General features: G+C 23.4%; 5 protein-coding genes across 5 annotated transcripts; 2 read left to right on the forward strand and 3 right to left on the reverse strand.

Annotated features, from left to right (window-relative positions):
- Positions 1-1,739: 1,739 nt before the first annotated feature.
- PCHAS_0920100 (endoplasmic reticulum oxidoreductin, putative) lies at positions 1,740-3,558 on the forward strand (the record flags this gene model as incomplete). The annotated part of the gene is made up of 5 exons (XM_016798131.1): positions 1,740-2,317; positions 2,412-2,755; positions 2,859-3,085; positions 3,196-3,299; positions 3,405-3,558. The coding sequence occupies 5 exons, from the start codon at positions 1,740-1,742 to the stop codon at positions 3,556-3,558; spliced, it is 1,407 nt and encodes a 468-aa protein (XP_016655380.1).
- A 583-nt stretch (positions 3,559-4,141) lies between these two features.
- PCHAS_0920200 (BEACH domain-containing protein, putative) lies at positions 4,142-8,374 on the reverse strand (the record flags this gene model as incomplete). The annotated part of the gene is made up of 1 exon (XM_736125.2): positions 4,142-8,374. One exon carries the CDS (start codon positions 8,372-8,374, stop codon positions 4,142-4,144), a length of 4,233 nt encoding a protein of 1,410 aa, XP_741218.2.
- Positions 8,375-8,916: 542 nt separating this feature from the next.
- Positions 8,917-10,410, reverse strand: PCHAS_0920300 (thioredoxin-like protein, putative; the record flags this gene model as incomplete). The annotated part of the gene is made up of 4 exons (XM_016798133.1): positions 8,917-9,339; positions 9,482-10,072; positions 10,221-10,258; positions 10,368-10,410. The coding sequence occupies 4 exons, from the start codon at positions 10,408-10,410 to the stop codon at positions 8,917-8,919; spliced, it is 1,095 nt and encodes a 364-aa protein (XP_016655381.1).
- A 3,191-nt stretch (positions 10,411-13,601) lies between these two features.
- On the forward strand, positions 13,602-15,261 carry PCHAS_0920400 (conserved protein, unknown function; the record flags this gene model as incomplete). Its single annotated transcript, XM_738229.1, has 3 exons — positions 13,602-14,837; positions 14,951-15,045; positions 15,165-15,261. The coding sequence occupies 3 exons, from the start codon at positions 13,602-13,604 to the stop codon at positions 15,259-15,261; spliced, it is 1,428 nt and encodes a 475-aa protein (XP_743322.1).
- Positions 15,262-16,320: 1,059 nt separating this feature from the next.
- Positions 16,321-17,110, reverse strand: PCHAS_0920500 (U6 snRNA-associated Sm-like protein LSm1, putative; the record flags this gene model as incomplete). The annotated part of the gene is made up of 3 exons (XM_738230.2): positions 16,321-16,550; positions 16,785-16,886; positions 17,014-17,110. 3 exons carry the CDS (start codon positions 17,108-17,110, stop codon positions 16,321-16,323), a joined length of 429 nt encoding a protein of 142 aa, XP_743323.2.
- Positions 17,111-18,300: the final 1,190 nt, after the last annotated feature.

Below are 18,300 nucleotides of genomic sequence, written 5' to 3' on the forward strand. Positions count from 1 at the left end.
TTCAAGTCTATAATATATCCTTATATTCTTACATGCTTAAATGCATTTAACTTTAAACACACACATTATTCATATGTAATATATACAAGAGTAAATACTAACAAACTTTTAATATACAATTTTGTTTGCCTTCTCACACAAATTTAAGTTTATACAATTTGGAACACACAAAGGATGAAAGGGTAGACATATTTATATTCGCAAAAATGTTTATCATCATACATTTCGCTAACTAATAATATGCGTCATCACTGATTGTGATATTTATACTTTAATATGAACAATGAAATACCAAAATGTCTAGTTAATATTTTGCATATATAGAATAATAAACATAAGTCCTAGCGATACATACAAAGGTTTAACTTTTTTTTTAATCGAAACACAAATATTGTTGGGAATAAAATAATATTCGTTTATAATTATTTATATATTTCTAACCAGCCAAAAAAAAAAAAAAATAGTTGACATATTTACTATTAAAAAAGTTGAAAATGATAAGCAGCGGATATATACATACTTATTATCAAATAAGTAAGACCCTCAAATTTTAAAAAAATATGAAAACAATACAAACAAAATTGAACTAAAGTTGCAAACACTTATGTTATCATATCATACTATGGCTTGTCTTCTTTATACCGTTTTCATAAATACATAATATATTCATTTTGATGGGGGTATACATTTTTCCCTTATGATATAATTAAGTATGATACAAACTTATATAAAAAAATGATTATATAAACATTTAAGAATATTAAATATTTGTTAAATAAAAAAAATATAATTAATTTTATTAAGAAAATATTTTGACGTATATATGAATTATAAATTATCCCATTTCCTTTTTTTTCATATAATTTTTTTTTTTTTTTTTTTTTAAAATAATATAAAAATATTGCAAAAATAAATTAAAATATAGCAATGATAAAAAATTTAAAGCATACTTATAACAACAATAAAAATAAATATTTCCAATTGAAAGAATAAAAAATAGTTAAAAGAAATGATTTTTCTGTTTTTCCTTTTTTATTCGTTTATTTATATGTTTTTGTATTTTTATATATTTGTATATTTGTGTTATTTTCATTATAAAAATAATATATTAGTTATATATAAGAATAGGCTTATAAACTTTATTGATTTTAATTATATATAAAATAAATATAGAATGCCTACTATATTTTATAATCCCATCTTTTATTAATTTTTAGTATTATATGAATAATATTATATATTATGCATATATGGGCATTTTAAATTCGTGAATATTATTTTCATTCCCTTCGTTTTTGATCATAAAGGTCTGTTTGATAATTTTATATATCTATATATTATTTCTTATCTTTATATTTTATTTGAATTTTTTTTTTTTAAATCGTTCATTGAATATGATTTTTCTTTAACACATATCCATTTTTATGTTACAATAAGTCTACAAAATGGGATATTCATCCCTTAAAATTTTAAAACACTAATAAGTTGCAAACCGAATTCAACAAACACCTATCCATATATTCCTTCATATATATATGTCAAATTATACATCCTTTGCAATTCCTATTTATTTTTTGCAATTCGAATATATGTCTTATTTTGTTTCGAACGAATCGAAACATTTTTATTTGCATTAACAAAATAAAAACATTCATACAGAAAGGTGTGTGAATGTATATATATAAATGACACGCATTTAGAAATGTAGGATTAAACAAATTACGCTAGATATATCGAATATGAAGATTTATTTAATTTCGTATGTCTTCCCTCTCATGGTATATTTATTATATACCTTGTTAAAGGATCAAAGTGGGTTTTCACAATATAACGACTACTTAATTTCAAAAATAAACGATGCATTATTATATTTTAATATATATGAAATAAAATTTCCAAGTAGCTATACAAATAATGAAAAAATTCTGGGACTACATATTCGAGACATTGAAGAAGATTCTCGTGTAGCATACGAAATATTAAAAGAACTAACACAAAAAAATTATTTTCGAATATTTAAAGTTAATTTACATATTCCTTGTAAACTTCAAAAGATTAGCGAAAAATGTAATGAGAAAACAAAATGTAGTGTTTGTGAATGTACCGAAGATGAAATACCTTACAATTTTCGAACCAATGAAGTTGAAATTATACATGATCAATATGCTCAGGAAGATTTAAAACAAACATTTATAGCTAGTAAATTATATAAAGATATATTAGGAACATATGATCCTTCCGATGAAGGCTTTTTATCTTACGTTGATTTAATTTATAACTCTCCTTCCTATACCGCCTACGAAGGGAAAAGCATATGGTACTTACCCACTCACCCTTTTTACAATAACAAACTATTATTTTATGTACCCATGCATATATATGTTACATTGTTTTATTTCCTTTCTTTATAGGAATCGAATATATTTAGAGAACTGCTTTCAGAACGGAGAAAACACATGCACAGAAATGAATAATTTTTATAAAATAATATCAGGAATGCAATCATGTATTGCAGCTTTATCTTCGGAATATTATTATTTAAAAAATGATTTTGTTTTTGGTGATATGTATACAGATAATACAATTAAAAACCATTATATTAAAAAAATAGATTATGATTATAATATATCGTTTTTTAAAGATAAATTAGCTTTATATCCTGATCGAATTGAAAACTTATATTTTACTTTTGCAATATTATTACGAGCCTTATGTCGATTGAAACCTCTTTTTAGTCAGTGCAAATGCAATTCAGGTAGGGCTCAAAATTCTGAAAATTATTTGAAAATGTTCCCATAATTATACAATACAAGACAAGACACTTTCCACACATTTCCATTTTTCATTTCCCATTTTAGGCATTAAAGAAAACGACAAAGATGCATTCAAACTTTTAAATGAATTTCTCGAAAAACAGTATCACTCATGCTCTTCAGAGGAATTTCTTGAGCCTATATTTCCAAATCATGGAAAAGAAATCTTATCAAAGTTTATGAACATAACAAGCATCTTAGATTGTGTTCCATGCATTAAATGCAAACTACATGGAAAATTAAAAACAACAGCTTTGCAAATAGCTTTAGTGGTATGAACACAAAACAAAGCACAATCATAAATCCATTTTTCTACACATTATAATGCTAGCAAATTTCAATACGTTTCAAAATTTTCACTTTCTTTTTTCCCATTTTATAGGAAGGAGTAGGGCATGAGCATATTGGCTCCCTTGAAAGAAATGAAGCAACTGCTTTAATAAATGCTATCTACCATTTTGCTGATGCAATCTTAATTATCAAAAAGTAAGTTCTAAAACGGATGATACGGATTGCATAAGTCGCCCATTTTTGCATATTTTCCGCACATGTCACATTTTCACATGCCATATTTTCACTCTTTTGGTGCAGGTTTGAAGAGCGACTGAAATTGAAGAAAACGCTATTTATGTTTTATGTAGTATCCGTTACGTTGTTCATACTTTTAGTGGTGGTCTCGGTTATTTACATAACCATACGAACTCGCCACAAAAAAAAAATTAAAGCTGCAAAAAAAAATGCATAAACCCATAAATTTTCCTACGCGTATGGAGGGCTAATTCGCGTTGTCTACATGTGCTACTATATGTTATGCATACACATGTTTATTTATCTGCCTATTTATCTGCCTATCTATCTGCATATCTATTACCTACCTATTACCTACCTATTACCTACCTATCTATTTACTTACTTCGTTACCCATTCTACCCTTGATATTTCTTTGTTTTATTTCATACTGCATTGCATGACTCGTTAAAAAAATAAAATTTTAAGAAATAGGTGTGGGCAATTTCCTGTTTAGTTATTAATATTTTACTTTTTTTGAAACATTTTTTCATAATTATATAATTTGCTTTTTTTCGAACTAAAAATTTTTAAACCATAAAAATGGTATAACATAAATTAATTATGTACAACAAGTTTGAAAAAATTTTGAAAAATGAGAAAATACAAATTTGGGGCATCACGTGATTCATATAAAAAATGAATAGGCGGTGACAAAATCATTCTAATTGTAGTAAACACAAAAGGTGTAAAAAAAAAAAATAAAATAAACGAACATATGCAGGTGTAAATAAGCAAATGTATGCCCCACACTCTTTTGGCTAGCACTTTTTGTGAATTTCAATGTCCCCGTTTAAGTTCGTAAACATGATGTGACTACAAACTGATTGCTCATCCAATGGATTTGTATTTTCGGAATCTCCAAGAGAATTGAAATTCGAATTAAAAAAATTTATATAAGTCGGATTAGAAATCGAACAAGTATTATTTAAAACATTTAATCTAGATGCTACATCATTATCTAAAAAATTTATAGAAAATCTAATAGGTTCAAAAAGAATTTTTCCTACAGAATTAACTGTACATAGATGTTGTTTATATGATGATGCTATCACAATTTTATCATTATAATCTTGTTTCAAATTATTATTTATTGCATCTGAAAATTTGTTTACCCACTTCTCTGCTCTTATATCATAAAAATATAAACTTTTATTTTCATCAAGACATAAAATATTGTTATCATTAACTAAAGAAGAATATACAATATTACATGATCTATTTGAAAATACATAATTCATATTTTTTTTTATTTTTTTTTCAAATAAATGTTGAGAATGTGTATAGCTTTTATTTATATAATCTAAATGGCTATCTCCATTAGTGTGACTATTATCAAATATCAAATTTTTCATATTTTTTTTCACCTTTTTTTTTAAATTAATATCATAATTTTTATCTTCATATTCATTAACAAGAGGATCAAATTTGTTGTAGTCATGTAAAAAATTATTTGAAAATGGCATAGATAAAATGTTTCCAAAACTGATTCCATTTATTATATTATTTATATAATTTTTTTTATTACGGCTAGTTGGAGTTATAAATTTTTTAAAAAATTGGCTAGAATTATTAACATTGCTTAGAACATTTTTAGGAGGCATTCTAATATCAAATAAATTTATTTCATCCGATCTTGTAAATAATAATTTATTTTTTAATTCGATATTTTTTATTGAAGTATTAAAATTATCATAAGTTTGTATTACTTCAAAATTATTTTCTACATCTATTAATTGTATTGTTTCATCATAAGATCCAGTTGCCAAATAATTATTATTATAACTCATACAGCTAATAGTATCATTATGTATTTTTTTTTTAATTAATTTATTATAAACATTTTCATTATTTCCAATTTGTGTAATATTTTTACTATCCCCTTCTTCATTTTCACCTATACAATATTTATAATTAAAAACGTCATCAAACGATGAACAGACTGAACTTCCATCACAACTATCCTCATCGTTGTCATCCTTAGAGAGACTACCTAAATCGGAATCTGCATTTTTACTTGAATTTTTATTTTTCCCTTTCATAGTGTCCTGTTTATTACTATCCACCTTTTTTATAACACTTTGCGTATTCATAAAAATTAGATTTCCATTTATTGTCCCCATAATAAAATTTGTATTTATATTCGTTAGACAAGAAAATGTTTCATCACACAATTTTAAAGATATTAAATTTTTATTATTTTTATTTTTAGAATTTAATAAATCATACCAATCAATAATTTTAACAAACCCATTATCACAAATAAAACAAATATTATTATTATCATTAGAACATACACCTTTTATATTACATGGTATATTATCTACTTTTTCTAACTTCCATAAATATGTTTTAAAATAATTTGAATAATTATTTGTTTTTTTCTTTTCATCAAATTTATTATCAATCGAATATTCATCAATAGTTGTAACACCATCACGATTTTGTATATGTAGATTATCATCACTCTCTTCACTCTTATCTGAATTTTCATCATTATCTGAATTGTATATCTCACTATTTTCGACACTATAATCTTGATTGGAATTATCTACACTATCACAATTTGATGATCGTCTTTTTTTCGATTTTTTCTTTTGATAATAAACATCCTCTAAGAGTTCTATAATAACTGGTGAATAATACCATGGAAAATTATTTATATTTTTATTTATATCAAAGGATATATTGGATTTTTTTTGTATATGGCTTTCTTTAAATAGTTGATAAGGGCATTGACCAAACTCATGCAATTGAGTTTTCAAAGCTTTTGAAGACATCGAAGTGATTAATGATTTTATTTGATGTTTAAAATTATTTTCAACATTATTATCTTCTTCATATTGTTCTGCATGAGGATGTAATGATAGTAACTGTTTTTGTAAACCTGTTATATTTGATTTTATTTTTTCAAATCCACTTGTATTATTTTGATTTACTTCTTTATAATTTTTATAATTCGTAGATAATTTTTCATACAAAATGGCATGCATATATGTTAGCGGATGAAATAAATTTATGTTATCTCTAGCAACTTGACCTTTTTGTTTATATCCAAATATTAGGTTAATCCATTCATGTAGATTCTTATTAACATAATTACTTTCCATTGCATTCTTCATAATTGTTAAAAAATCATTTGCATTCTTACACCAATTAGGTAATATAACATCCTCTAAATTCCCTTCATTGGTTTGAATACTTAAATAGTTTTTTAAAAAATTTTCATTATTTTCATATAACTCAGGTATTAATTCTATAAAAGATGAATTCGCATTTAATGCTGTATTAAATGTCGTTTCAACAGATACAAACATTCGTGATAGAGTATCAAATTTTCCACTTTGTAATTTTAATTGACATTCGGGATATATTCTTATTAAAAAATATACAACATATGCCAAAGTAGAATAATGAGATCCAAAAAAATATTCATGGTCATGCATTTTTTCAATTAACGAATTTAATCGACTCTCATTTAAACATCCAACTGGTTTTGTTAAATCTCTATAAACCTTTTCATTATTTAAATCTATTTTTTTACTTGAATAGTCAGATAAAATCCATGGAAAAACTGGATATTGAGAAAAATCTTTTCTACTTCTACCAGATATACAATTTAAAAAATCAATATATTCATAATTTGTAATGAATCCATTTGCCCATTTATCCATAACTAGATGTAAAAATTGTGGATTATCATCAATAAATAAACATTCAGGTTTTATATTTTTTAACACATTTAACATTATCTGTCTTTCATTATAACTTACAAATTCGACATATAAAGATTTATATTTTTTACTTGGATGATCAAATATTATTTCTAATGAATTTGGTTTCATTGTTATAATTCTTTTAAACACATGTAATATTTTTTCTATTCCCCATTTCTTTTCTTTCTTATTTGTAAAATTAGGATTAGGTTGAAAATAAATATATTTATTTGTTATATTTAATATGCCTTTCATTTTAACAAGAGGTGAAATTTTAAAAACCCAAAATCCTTCGATCTTATTAGAAATGATTGTTTCATGTAGTCCTATACTACTAATATCAAATTTTATATTATCAGATAATTTATCTATTATATTTTGTACATATAATTCTAAATTTATTTCTTTTCTTTCGGCTTCTTCATTACAATTATTATTCACAATTAGACCTTGAGATATTTCTGAACTACCACCTATATCATTTTCATTTCCCATTCCCATTCCCATTAAATTTTTTTGTCGATTTTTTTTTTCTTTAATTAATATTTCCATTTGTTTCTCATGTATAATTATTGCACTCTTTATTTTTACAACAATGTTATAAATCAATTTTATTTTTTTATTCATCAAGCTTGCACCATCACATTTAAAAGAACATAGAAAAGCATTTGATAAGCTATTCTCAGACACATCACCATACTTATTTAAAGATGTGTTACTTCCCTTTTTATCTACACTCGTGTTATTACCAATTGCCGATTTTATGTCTTGGCTATTTGACAAAGCAGTATTACTAACATCGCCTGCTTCCGATTCACCAAAATTATTTAAAATTTTTTCAAATATATTTATATGTTCATCTATATTATGATTATCAATATTCTTTATTTCATTCGTATAATCATTGTAGTAATTATTCATAATTCCAATTGTTCTTCTACTTTTCCTATCATAAGTAAATTGGGATGTACATCTAGTTTTTTTTCCATGTATAGCTGTTTTTATTTTTACAATTTCAGATGTTCTTATTACTATCTCATTTTGTATTTCATATAATTTTATATTTTCTAATTTTTTAAATGAAAATTTTAATACATCGTCATTATTATTATATGGTTCAAAAATCAACGACCTCGAACATAATCTTAATCTACCTCTACTTTCAATCGTACTATTATTCCCTTCCACCTTTTTCATTATTACTAGCATATCATCAATGTATTCTTCATCTTCCTCTAAAAAAAGTAAATTAAAACACCTACTCTTTCCTTTATCCATTTTTCCATGTATCACTCTTATTCAGCTTTTCCTACTTGTTTATTTTTTTATCTCTATTTTATAAAATCAAATATCTAATTATATTATTATATTTGATTTTTATTTTTGTAGGGATGTTCTGTAATTCACTTACATTTCCCTTCATGCAAAAAATATACCAACAAAAAAAAAAAATTTAATTAAAAAAATAAACAAACAAATATTATTTTCCCCCTATCCATACGCATGAATTTTGTTATAACCTCATATAGGGAGCGTAAACATATAACTTGAAAATAATCAAGCGTTTTTTTTTTTTTTTTTTTTTTTTTTTATTTCAAATAATATTAATATTTATCAATAAAAGTTTTAAAAAAATCCAAAAACAAAGATTTTTCCTTTTAATGGATAAACCTTTATTCAAATGTACATGCATATACCTTTGTGGTGAAAATATTAATTCGAGTAAAAAAAAAATATGACACAAAAAAATATGTATATATGTATAGCATATGTAATGTACCATATGGATATACAATAATTTGCAGCCGAAAATGGGGTGACTATTTTTTTTGAGTTCGCTGCATCCTAATTTTATGCAATTCTAATAGTTCATTATTTATTGTACTATATTCTTTTAATTGATCAGTCATATTTATTTTATTAGAAATGTCTGTATTGTTTTGAGAATAACCCACACAATTAGTAATATCCTTTTCATTTTTATAAGTTATATTTACATTATTTGAAAGAGAATTATCAACTTTTTCACAATCGGTTTTAACCACCTTATTTTTTAATTCTACACCTTTATTGTTACTATTTACATTACTATAATTATTATTTGGCTTTGTTTCAACATTTTCAATCAGTTCATATAATTGGGATTGTGCACATATAGGATCATCAAACGTTTTAGTGCTCCACACTTTTAACTTTCTTCCCGTCCTTTTGCATAAAACACATATACATGGGAGGTTCGTTATCTACATTAGGAAAAAAAAAAAAAGTGACACCACAAATGAGTATGTAGTCATATAGCCATGCATACCACTACCTACACATGCAATGCTAAAATTAAAAATGTTTCGTATAATTTTTTTTTTTTTTTTTTTGTTTCTTATTTACCTTATACGTGTTCATAAATATTATTGCATCTTGGTCATGCTCATCTCTTTGCCAAAAAATGAATGAGTCTTTTATTATTTCTTGAATCGTTTCATTATTCCATATATCTCTATTTAATTTTAAAGATTCAAACTCCGAATTTTGGATATTTACTATAATATATTTATTTTCGATTTTTGATTTTTTTCTAACTTCTTCTAATGATAAAGGACAAATTAAAAACTCAGGAGGAGAAAAAAGTTTCCCAATTGTATCTCCTAATTCTATTTTTGTTTTTTTTATATTTTTATTTTTATCATTAAAATGTATGAAGTTTATATTATCCATATCATTAATTAAAGCTTGACTAAAATGTTTATCTGGTTCTCTAACATATTCTTCATATTCTGTATTATTACCATTATTCGGTTCTTTTATTTTTTCTCTCTCTCTACTTTCATCCCCTATTGCATCGTCTACTGTTCCTTCGATACTTGTTTGTCCTCCACAATTTGTTTCGCTAGCTACTTGGCTACTTTCATTCTGTAAAGCCACATCACCATTTATTTCATAATACAATTTGATTGCACTATCGCTATCCCCATTGCACATCTGAAAAGAAAACCCAAAGGTAGCAGAATAAAATTGAGCATATGAAATGACAAAAATTGAAAAATAGCTAAATAGACATAAAACATAAATGCCTCCTATTTAACTATCTATTCACTATATTTTTTTTTCTTTTTTAATAAATGTGTACCTCTAAATAGTACAAAGCTGTTTCTTCCGTTGCACCTACTGTTCTGATCGTAAAAATGAAAAGGATTTAAAAGCATGTTCGTTTTGTGTACGCTCATTTAAGTATACAACACGTATGTACATAAAAGTATATGCATATATGCTTTACCAATAGCTAACAAGAATTTATCAATTTCACTTTTAGAAATCATTTTTGTGTTCGTGTCAAAAAAAGTTAATCCTATGAGGTGCCTCTTAAGGTTAATATAAGCTAAGTAGCATATAATAATTGTGCTTCCTTTGTTTACTTATTTGTTTTTCTTCCTTATTAATAAATATTGTAAATGCTGCTATCCCATGTATGTGATAAAGCACATATTGGCGATTTGATTTTTTTTAAGTATAAAATATTTGATTAACACAAATTAGACACAAATAATATGACAATATAGTTACGGTTAAAATATAATTCTTATAAATAAACACACTATTCACATTTTTTCTTCGAATTCACTTTGAAGTATTTATTATATACATATATATATGCATACATAGGCAAATGCTTTTATGGAATATATATGTATGGATACTGTGTTATAATTACACAAGTAAAAATGTACTACAAAAAAAATAAAATTAAAATAATAATCGTCATATTTTTAAAAAGAAAACATAAATAATTGAAAAAATTTTTAAAAATTAATTAAAGCGATTTATTTTTGTTTTTTTTAGTAATGTAAAAGTATCATATCTTTTTTATTTTCCCTTCACACACTTAGTATTTAAAATTTTATTTGCACACTAAAAAATAAGGGAAAAAAAATATACTGTTTCATGGTTTAAAATATAAAGTAGTTATTTTAGAAAACGAAATATTATCTTATTATATATGGCATATTTATATTCATTGAATTTTCTATATTTCTAAATATATTTGTTTTCTTTTTCTCATTTTTATTATTTTATTTATTTATATATTTTTTTTTTTTTTTTTTTTCACTATTTAAAAGTTCGCTAGTTGTGTAACGTAGGACTTATGACAGCCAATACCTTAACAAAGTTTTACAAAATTAAAGAATTGTATTTTAAGTATGTTAAAAAAAATGGAAAATATTTAAACATTTACATGTTTATTAATTATAAGCATATTTAATGTATGTATATATTCATTTGCCATGTAACTTTATAACCACGCTTTATATATTTTAACCAATACAAACTTATTGCTATAAAAAGGGACATGGATATATCAATTTTGTTGCATTTTTGATATACAATATTGAATAAATATAAAGAGAAAATGACATTTTTTAAGGAAACATAGTATACAAAATATATGTAACAACCACATGCCCTATGTTATGCATGTATATATGCATAAATATGTATTAAATATGGCTGTTCCGCAATAAAATTCATAAAAAAATTATTTATTTATCAAAAATATGAATAACAAATGGAAAAATTATAACGTTGTATGGCATTATAGACCATGTCCTTTTCTTTACGCTATTTTTCGCTTATTATAATGAAATTTTTATTTTCATATATATTAAATAGCTTGAAATTTTTCAAAAATTTATCACCGAACAAAGCAAAACATTTATAACATATACCTAACCATCAACATTTCCATAAGCCCATAAGTTGAAATATTCTTTTATTTGTATATAGTTACCATTTTAGTCTACTCTACCAAAGTATTGTAAAATAAATAAATACTGTTTTATACTTTGATGTTATTTAAAAAAAATTATTTCTTACCAACGAAAATTATTACATTAACAATAAATAAAATAATGATTCTAAAATTTTAATTATATAAAAATTTGTATACAACCCATAAATATTTTTATAATATTGTAAAGGTACATAAAAATATAGTAACCATAATTAATGCTATATTATAATATATGCCTATGAATTAATTTAAAAATTAATTAAGCGTATATATAATATTTTTTTTTTGATAAGTTATAATTTTATTTACTAAAAATTAATAAATAATATTTATTTGTATTCCCCATCAATTTTTAACATATATTTAAAAATATAAAATTATGTAATTAATAATTTTTTTTAATAATCGCTTTTTCATATTGGCTTTCTCTTTTTTAACAGTTGATTCTAAAATTAATAACATTTTTTGTTTTACCAATTAACGATAAAACAATATGTCATCTTTATATGTATGCAATATTTTATAAATTAAAAATTATTTTGTTTCTCTACATTTTTCAGTATAATGAAAACATGTAGAAGAATATTATTTTTTTTATTCACCAATTAAAAAATTTATATATATCCCATAAATATAATTCATACAGAACAATAAAAGTGAAAATATTTTTGAATAATTATAGAATATATATTACATATTTATTTTTATTTTTTTATTGAGAATATATATCAATAAAATTAAAATAAAAAGGGAAACACCGTTTTTTATGAAACCCAAGCCATCAAAATAGTAACAAAAAATACAGAAAAAGATATTTATAACACATTATAAGAAAATAATTAACCCAAATTTGGGCAACCCTTCATCAATATAAATTTTATAAAAACTAATATATAGAGAATACATTATTGACATGAATTTTTACGGCAAATTTCATGTAATAGACACATACGAACTAAGAAATAGTAATGTTACTTTAAAATAATAAATAAAATGCGTCTTATAGATATGATATATGTACAAATATTATATAAAAAATACATTGTGTAAATATATTATTCAAAATCAACAATTTTTTTTATTTCATTGTTAATATGAAAGATATATTTTTATAATAATATTGTGGTTATGGGCAATGACAGTAAAAAAAAATGTAACGAGTGGGAATACAAGCAAAATAAAAAAAAATAAAAATAAACATGTTATCAAAAAATAAACAAACAAATGAAGAATCAAGTTTGTAATTTCAAATTCAGTATTATTGTTTTTGTTCTATCTTATCTATACCTTTATTGATTTTTTTTTTTATCCATATTGTATAAATTGTTAATGTTTATTTTGAAATTATTTTATTTTTAAATAACATGAATTGTTTTTTTTATAAATATTTTTCATATTTAGAAAGAGAAAGAACGGGTAAAAGTTGAAGAATATATATATTTTTTTATAATACATAAAATATTGATTATACAGTAAGGTGGCTTAAATACATGTATACACAATTATGCATGTACAATTATTTATGAACAGTGCAGGTAAAATAAAAAGTGTACACACAAAAGTGTATGTACATATAGAATAATAACCTCAGCATAATAATAGTAAATAGTAACCAAATTATACAAAAAAAGGGAAAAAAAATATAACAACTGCGAATAATTTTATGTCGAAATTAGTAGGAGATAAATATATATTTATAAACATAATTAAAAGAATGAAAAAATGAATAATAAAAATCATAATGAATTAGAAACGAATAGTAATGATAATGAGACAAAGGAAAGAGAAATAGATTTTGATGAAAATAAAAATAATATAGAAGAAAAAAATGTCGAAGAAAAGAAGGAAAGTTCAGGGTTTTTCTCAAAATATTATAATAAATTTGTAAGTACAAATAAGAATGAACAGAATACAAATGATAACACAAAAGATAATGATACAACGTCTAATCATGAAAACAAAGAGAATACTGATCATACTTTTAATAAAGATAATTCCGTTAATAATGAAAATAATGAAAATGAATATATTGGTAAAGATATAAACCTTGATGAAAAAAATATTTCGAAAGATAAGTTCAATGAGAGCTTACAAAGTATTATTAATTTTAATAAACAAAATGTAAATTTGAATTTGTGTAGAGGTGAAATATACTTAACAAGTAATGAACTATTTTGTATATCCTACCTTCTTATGAATAATCATTTTCGATTTTCCCTTATTGAAGATCAAAAAAAAAAAAAAAAAAGGGATGTGATTAATCCTGAAGAATTAATAATTGATTCAAAAAGAAAAAAAAATGATAATATAATTGACTATTATAAAATAGATGATAAAAGTGAAATCGATTTATTAAAATCATCACAAGAAAATAATAGTATGCATGAAAAGGAAGACGATATAACAGGAAGCGGAGGAATACATGATAATGATAGTACATCATGGAGTAATAAATACTCTGAACATGAACTTAGCTTAAAAAGAAAACAACAAATTGATATATGTAATGAAATATTAGGTCATTTACAAAGTAAATATTATGAACAAATTTTAAATATTGAAAATAATTTTAAAAATTTAGAAAATAAAATCGAAGATAATAATTTTTTCCATTTTAATTGTATAATGGAAAAATTAAGAAATAAAAAATATGATAATATTTTATTAATTTTCGATGATATACATATGTATCTTAATAATTTATTATATTTATCAAAACCTTCAAGCTATATATGGATGAGATTACACGAATTGCTCAACCAAGTAGCAAATACATTATTAAATATACATCAAATGAAAAGAGAGGCATTTAATGAAATCGATTATGATTATCAGGATGATGACAATAAAAATGGAAGTACTGCAGGAAGTCAAACAATAGAGCAGTCTATCAATGAGGAGGAAAAATTGTCCTTCCAGCTGCTTCTCGGAAAGTTACACCAGGACATCCATTTCGAGGTACTATATCAGGCCAAAAAAATCAGGCCAAAAAAATCAGGCCAAAAAATTACATGCTTTCCCAACATTTCCTGACTTGTTAATATTTTTTACTATTTTTTTTTTTTTTTTAGCTATTTCGAAAATTCAAAAGCAAAGCTGTCTGGAAAACGCTGGAAGGCGGTGAAATAGAATTGGATGACAAATTAACAAAGGCCGATGTCTTTAGGTAAAGCTAGCCCTCCACAATGTTATAAACTATTGCATGAGTATAGACATTGGTGTAAAAATAAACAAAAATTTAACTTTATTTTCATTCATTCATTTGTTCATATTTTTTTTTTACAGAGAAATGTATAACTGGTGTAAATTACAGCTCGATTTGAAGGACAAACGAAGTGAAATATCCGAATCTGAGAGTGACTCTTCAAAAGATTCATATTAGCAAGTTCACTATTTTTTTTTATTATTTGAGAATTTTATACTTTTGTTATTCTTTTACAAAAATAATAATATATAGCGATAGGTAGCTAAGGCTAGTAATATATTTCGCTCATTTTACCCCCCCTTTTTCTGTACCTTATTATTATTTTTTTTTTTTTTGTGCATATTAATGATGCAAGAATATACTTATGCACTATACTATCTTAAAAGTGCATATCCAATGTTTCGAGTTATTCTGAACCTATGTTTGGGCTATTAAAATGCATATGTATGCATATATACTTACATGTATACACCTTTTTAAGATTATGTGATAATATGCATTTTATTTTTTCTATGTCTGTTTCAGTTTCAAGTTCGTATACCCCATTTTAGTATTTTAATTTTGCATTTATGTTAAGATGACTTTTTTTATTATTATTATTATTGTTGTTGTTATTATATATCTGAATTAACTTTATTTTGTTTTAACATTTTATTTATTTTTAATTTTAAAGCTTTTCAAGGTTTACCCCAATATGCATATGCAAATATGCACACATGTATATACGAATGTGTCTATTGAAAATAATTCAGTATAAAAAAATTATTATAATTGTATTTTTTTTAATAAATTAAATGAATAAGTAAAGTTAAAATTTTATAGCAAAAATCAAAAAAAATATAGAAAATCGGTTATATAACGAAACATTACGGAAATAAGCATAGCGAGTGAATGGAATATAAATAACGACATCATTCACATATTTTCAGAATTTTTAATTTCCCTTTCTCATAATGTGAAATAAATTGTTCGCCATACATATATTATTTATTACAAGACAAAAAAAAAATCTAAAACAAATAATAATCAAATAATAATTATAAAAAAAAAAAATGTTGAAATATTATAAAAAGGCTAGCACTTTTTTTTTTTTTTTTTTTTTTTTTTTAATTTTGCTACAAAAAGAATAAATATTTTTGTTCCTTAAAAAGGTTATATATTTATAATATAAGTATATATATATCATAATTAGGTGATAAAAAATTGTCTTTATGTTTATATAATTTTAGACTTAAACTAGTTTTCAAAAATTGTACTATCATTGTTTGCTTTATCAATATATTTTAAAATTTGATTTATTGGCTTATAATTAAGAATGATGTCTTCCTTTTTATTTTCTTCATATAAATTTTCTCCTTGAGAATTTTCATTTATATCTTTTTGGGAATAATTAAACATTTTTTCATATTTACTTTCATCAATCGATCCAAAATATGCAATATTATCTCCTCGAATTATTAAGTTTCCTAAAAATGTGTAAAAAAAAGTACACCATAAAATAATAAAAAAAACGAAACAAGCATTATGACCATATATAAACTCTCAATTTGCAACACAATGTAAAATACGTATTTAACATTATGGACAAGCGACTTTTGTAACTATGCCTATGTCCATTCAAATTTCTATTCTTAATATGTTCTCATCATTTTTTTCAACCCAAAATGTAATACCTACTATTGTCATATTATTTTACTTACCAACATAAACGTCAGAAAAATAATTCTGTTCAGGTATTATAATTTTTTCAACACAGTGAGTTAAAAATATATTTCCATGTTGGTCATATGTTCTTAGTATACCTTAAAATTGGAAAATAAATAAATACATAATTATTTAGACCTTGCATTTGGGAATGTAGCTATTATATGAGGTGTACATATAACACGTATTGATAGATATGTACTTTTTCATTTTTCATTTACATACCTAAATATAATTTGTTATCTCTCGAAGAAATAAAAATGTATGTATCTATATCTTCTTCAAAGCTACTTAGCCATAGTGGGTTGAATATTTGTTCCATCTTTCTGGAGAGGAAGAAAAAAAATATCTTTTCAATTTTTATTTATATTCTTTCTTTTTAATTAATTTATTATAACTTCTTCTATATTATGGTTATAAATTTTTATATTTTATGCCGATTAATAGGTTCCAATTCATTGCAAGTATTCATTCAAGGGTTTGTTTTTTTCTCTCTCTCCCTCTCTCTCTTATTTTCGATTGTTTTATTATATTTTTTTGTGATAAAAGTCGACTATAGAGTAGTACTTACTTTCTTTGTTACACGATTTTACATCACGTTCTATTATGTCAATTTTATTCGATTTATTTTATTAAAACGCGTTCATAAAATGATGTAAAAAAATTATATTTTTTTCATAAGGAATACGTCGCACAATATATTAATTATGTTATATCATACTACCTAATCAAACAATGTTAAAACAGTTAAATATTTCTTTTTTATTTAAAAAAATGTATTTAAAAAATTTTTAAAAATTAAAAAAAAAAAAAAAAAAAAATAAAATAATACAATCACTACTGACCGAAAATAATTGCAGCGAAAGATATTTATTAATTAAAATGTAATAAATAAAAACAACTAAATAAAATAAATCGAATAAATGAAATAGTTAAAAATAATGTAAAACCAAATAAACATCAAATAATGAATAAAATTATATTTTATTAAAAATTCTCGATAGATATGAAAATTTCCTAAATCAGTCAGTACAGTAGTACCTGCACAACTTTGGGTACACAAAACTGAAAACAAAATGGGTAACCATATAATCATTTTTATTTTTTTTTCATTTCATTCTTTATGTCATTCTTTATTCTCTTAATTGGTCATAAAAATAAAAGGATAAACATTCGGAAAAAAGCAAAATATTAATAATATAAGCACATGACTGATGAAAATAAATCGTTGTTTTTTTCTGCTCTCATTTTGATTTATTAAATTTTTTTTTTAACTTTTTTCTAAGACGCTAACGGTGTTAAACTATTTTTATAATTTTTATTACACATGCAAAATATATTTTTTTAAACCTTCTCCTATTTTTTGCTTGTTCCTATATTTTATAAAATATTTTTCATATCTCGTATAACAAAATGTAACGGATTTTGTTCTACACACCTTTCCTATGTCAAACAAAAAAATTACGAAAATATTTGTAAGCCATTCCAAAATTGTTTTGAAAATTGCCTACC

Source organism: Plasmodium chabaudi (assembly GCF_900002335.3).
Source record: "Plasmodium chabaudi chabaudi strain AS genome assembly, chromosome: 9".
NCBI classification, from domain to species: Eukaryota; Apicomplexa; class Aconoidasida; order Haemosporida; family Plasmodiidae; genus Plasmodium; species Plasmodium chabaudi.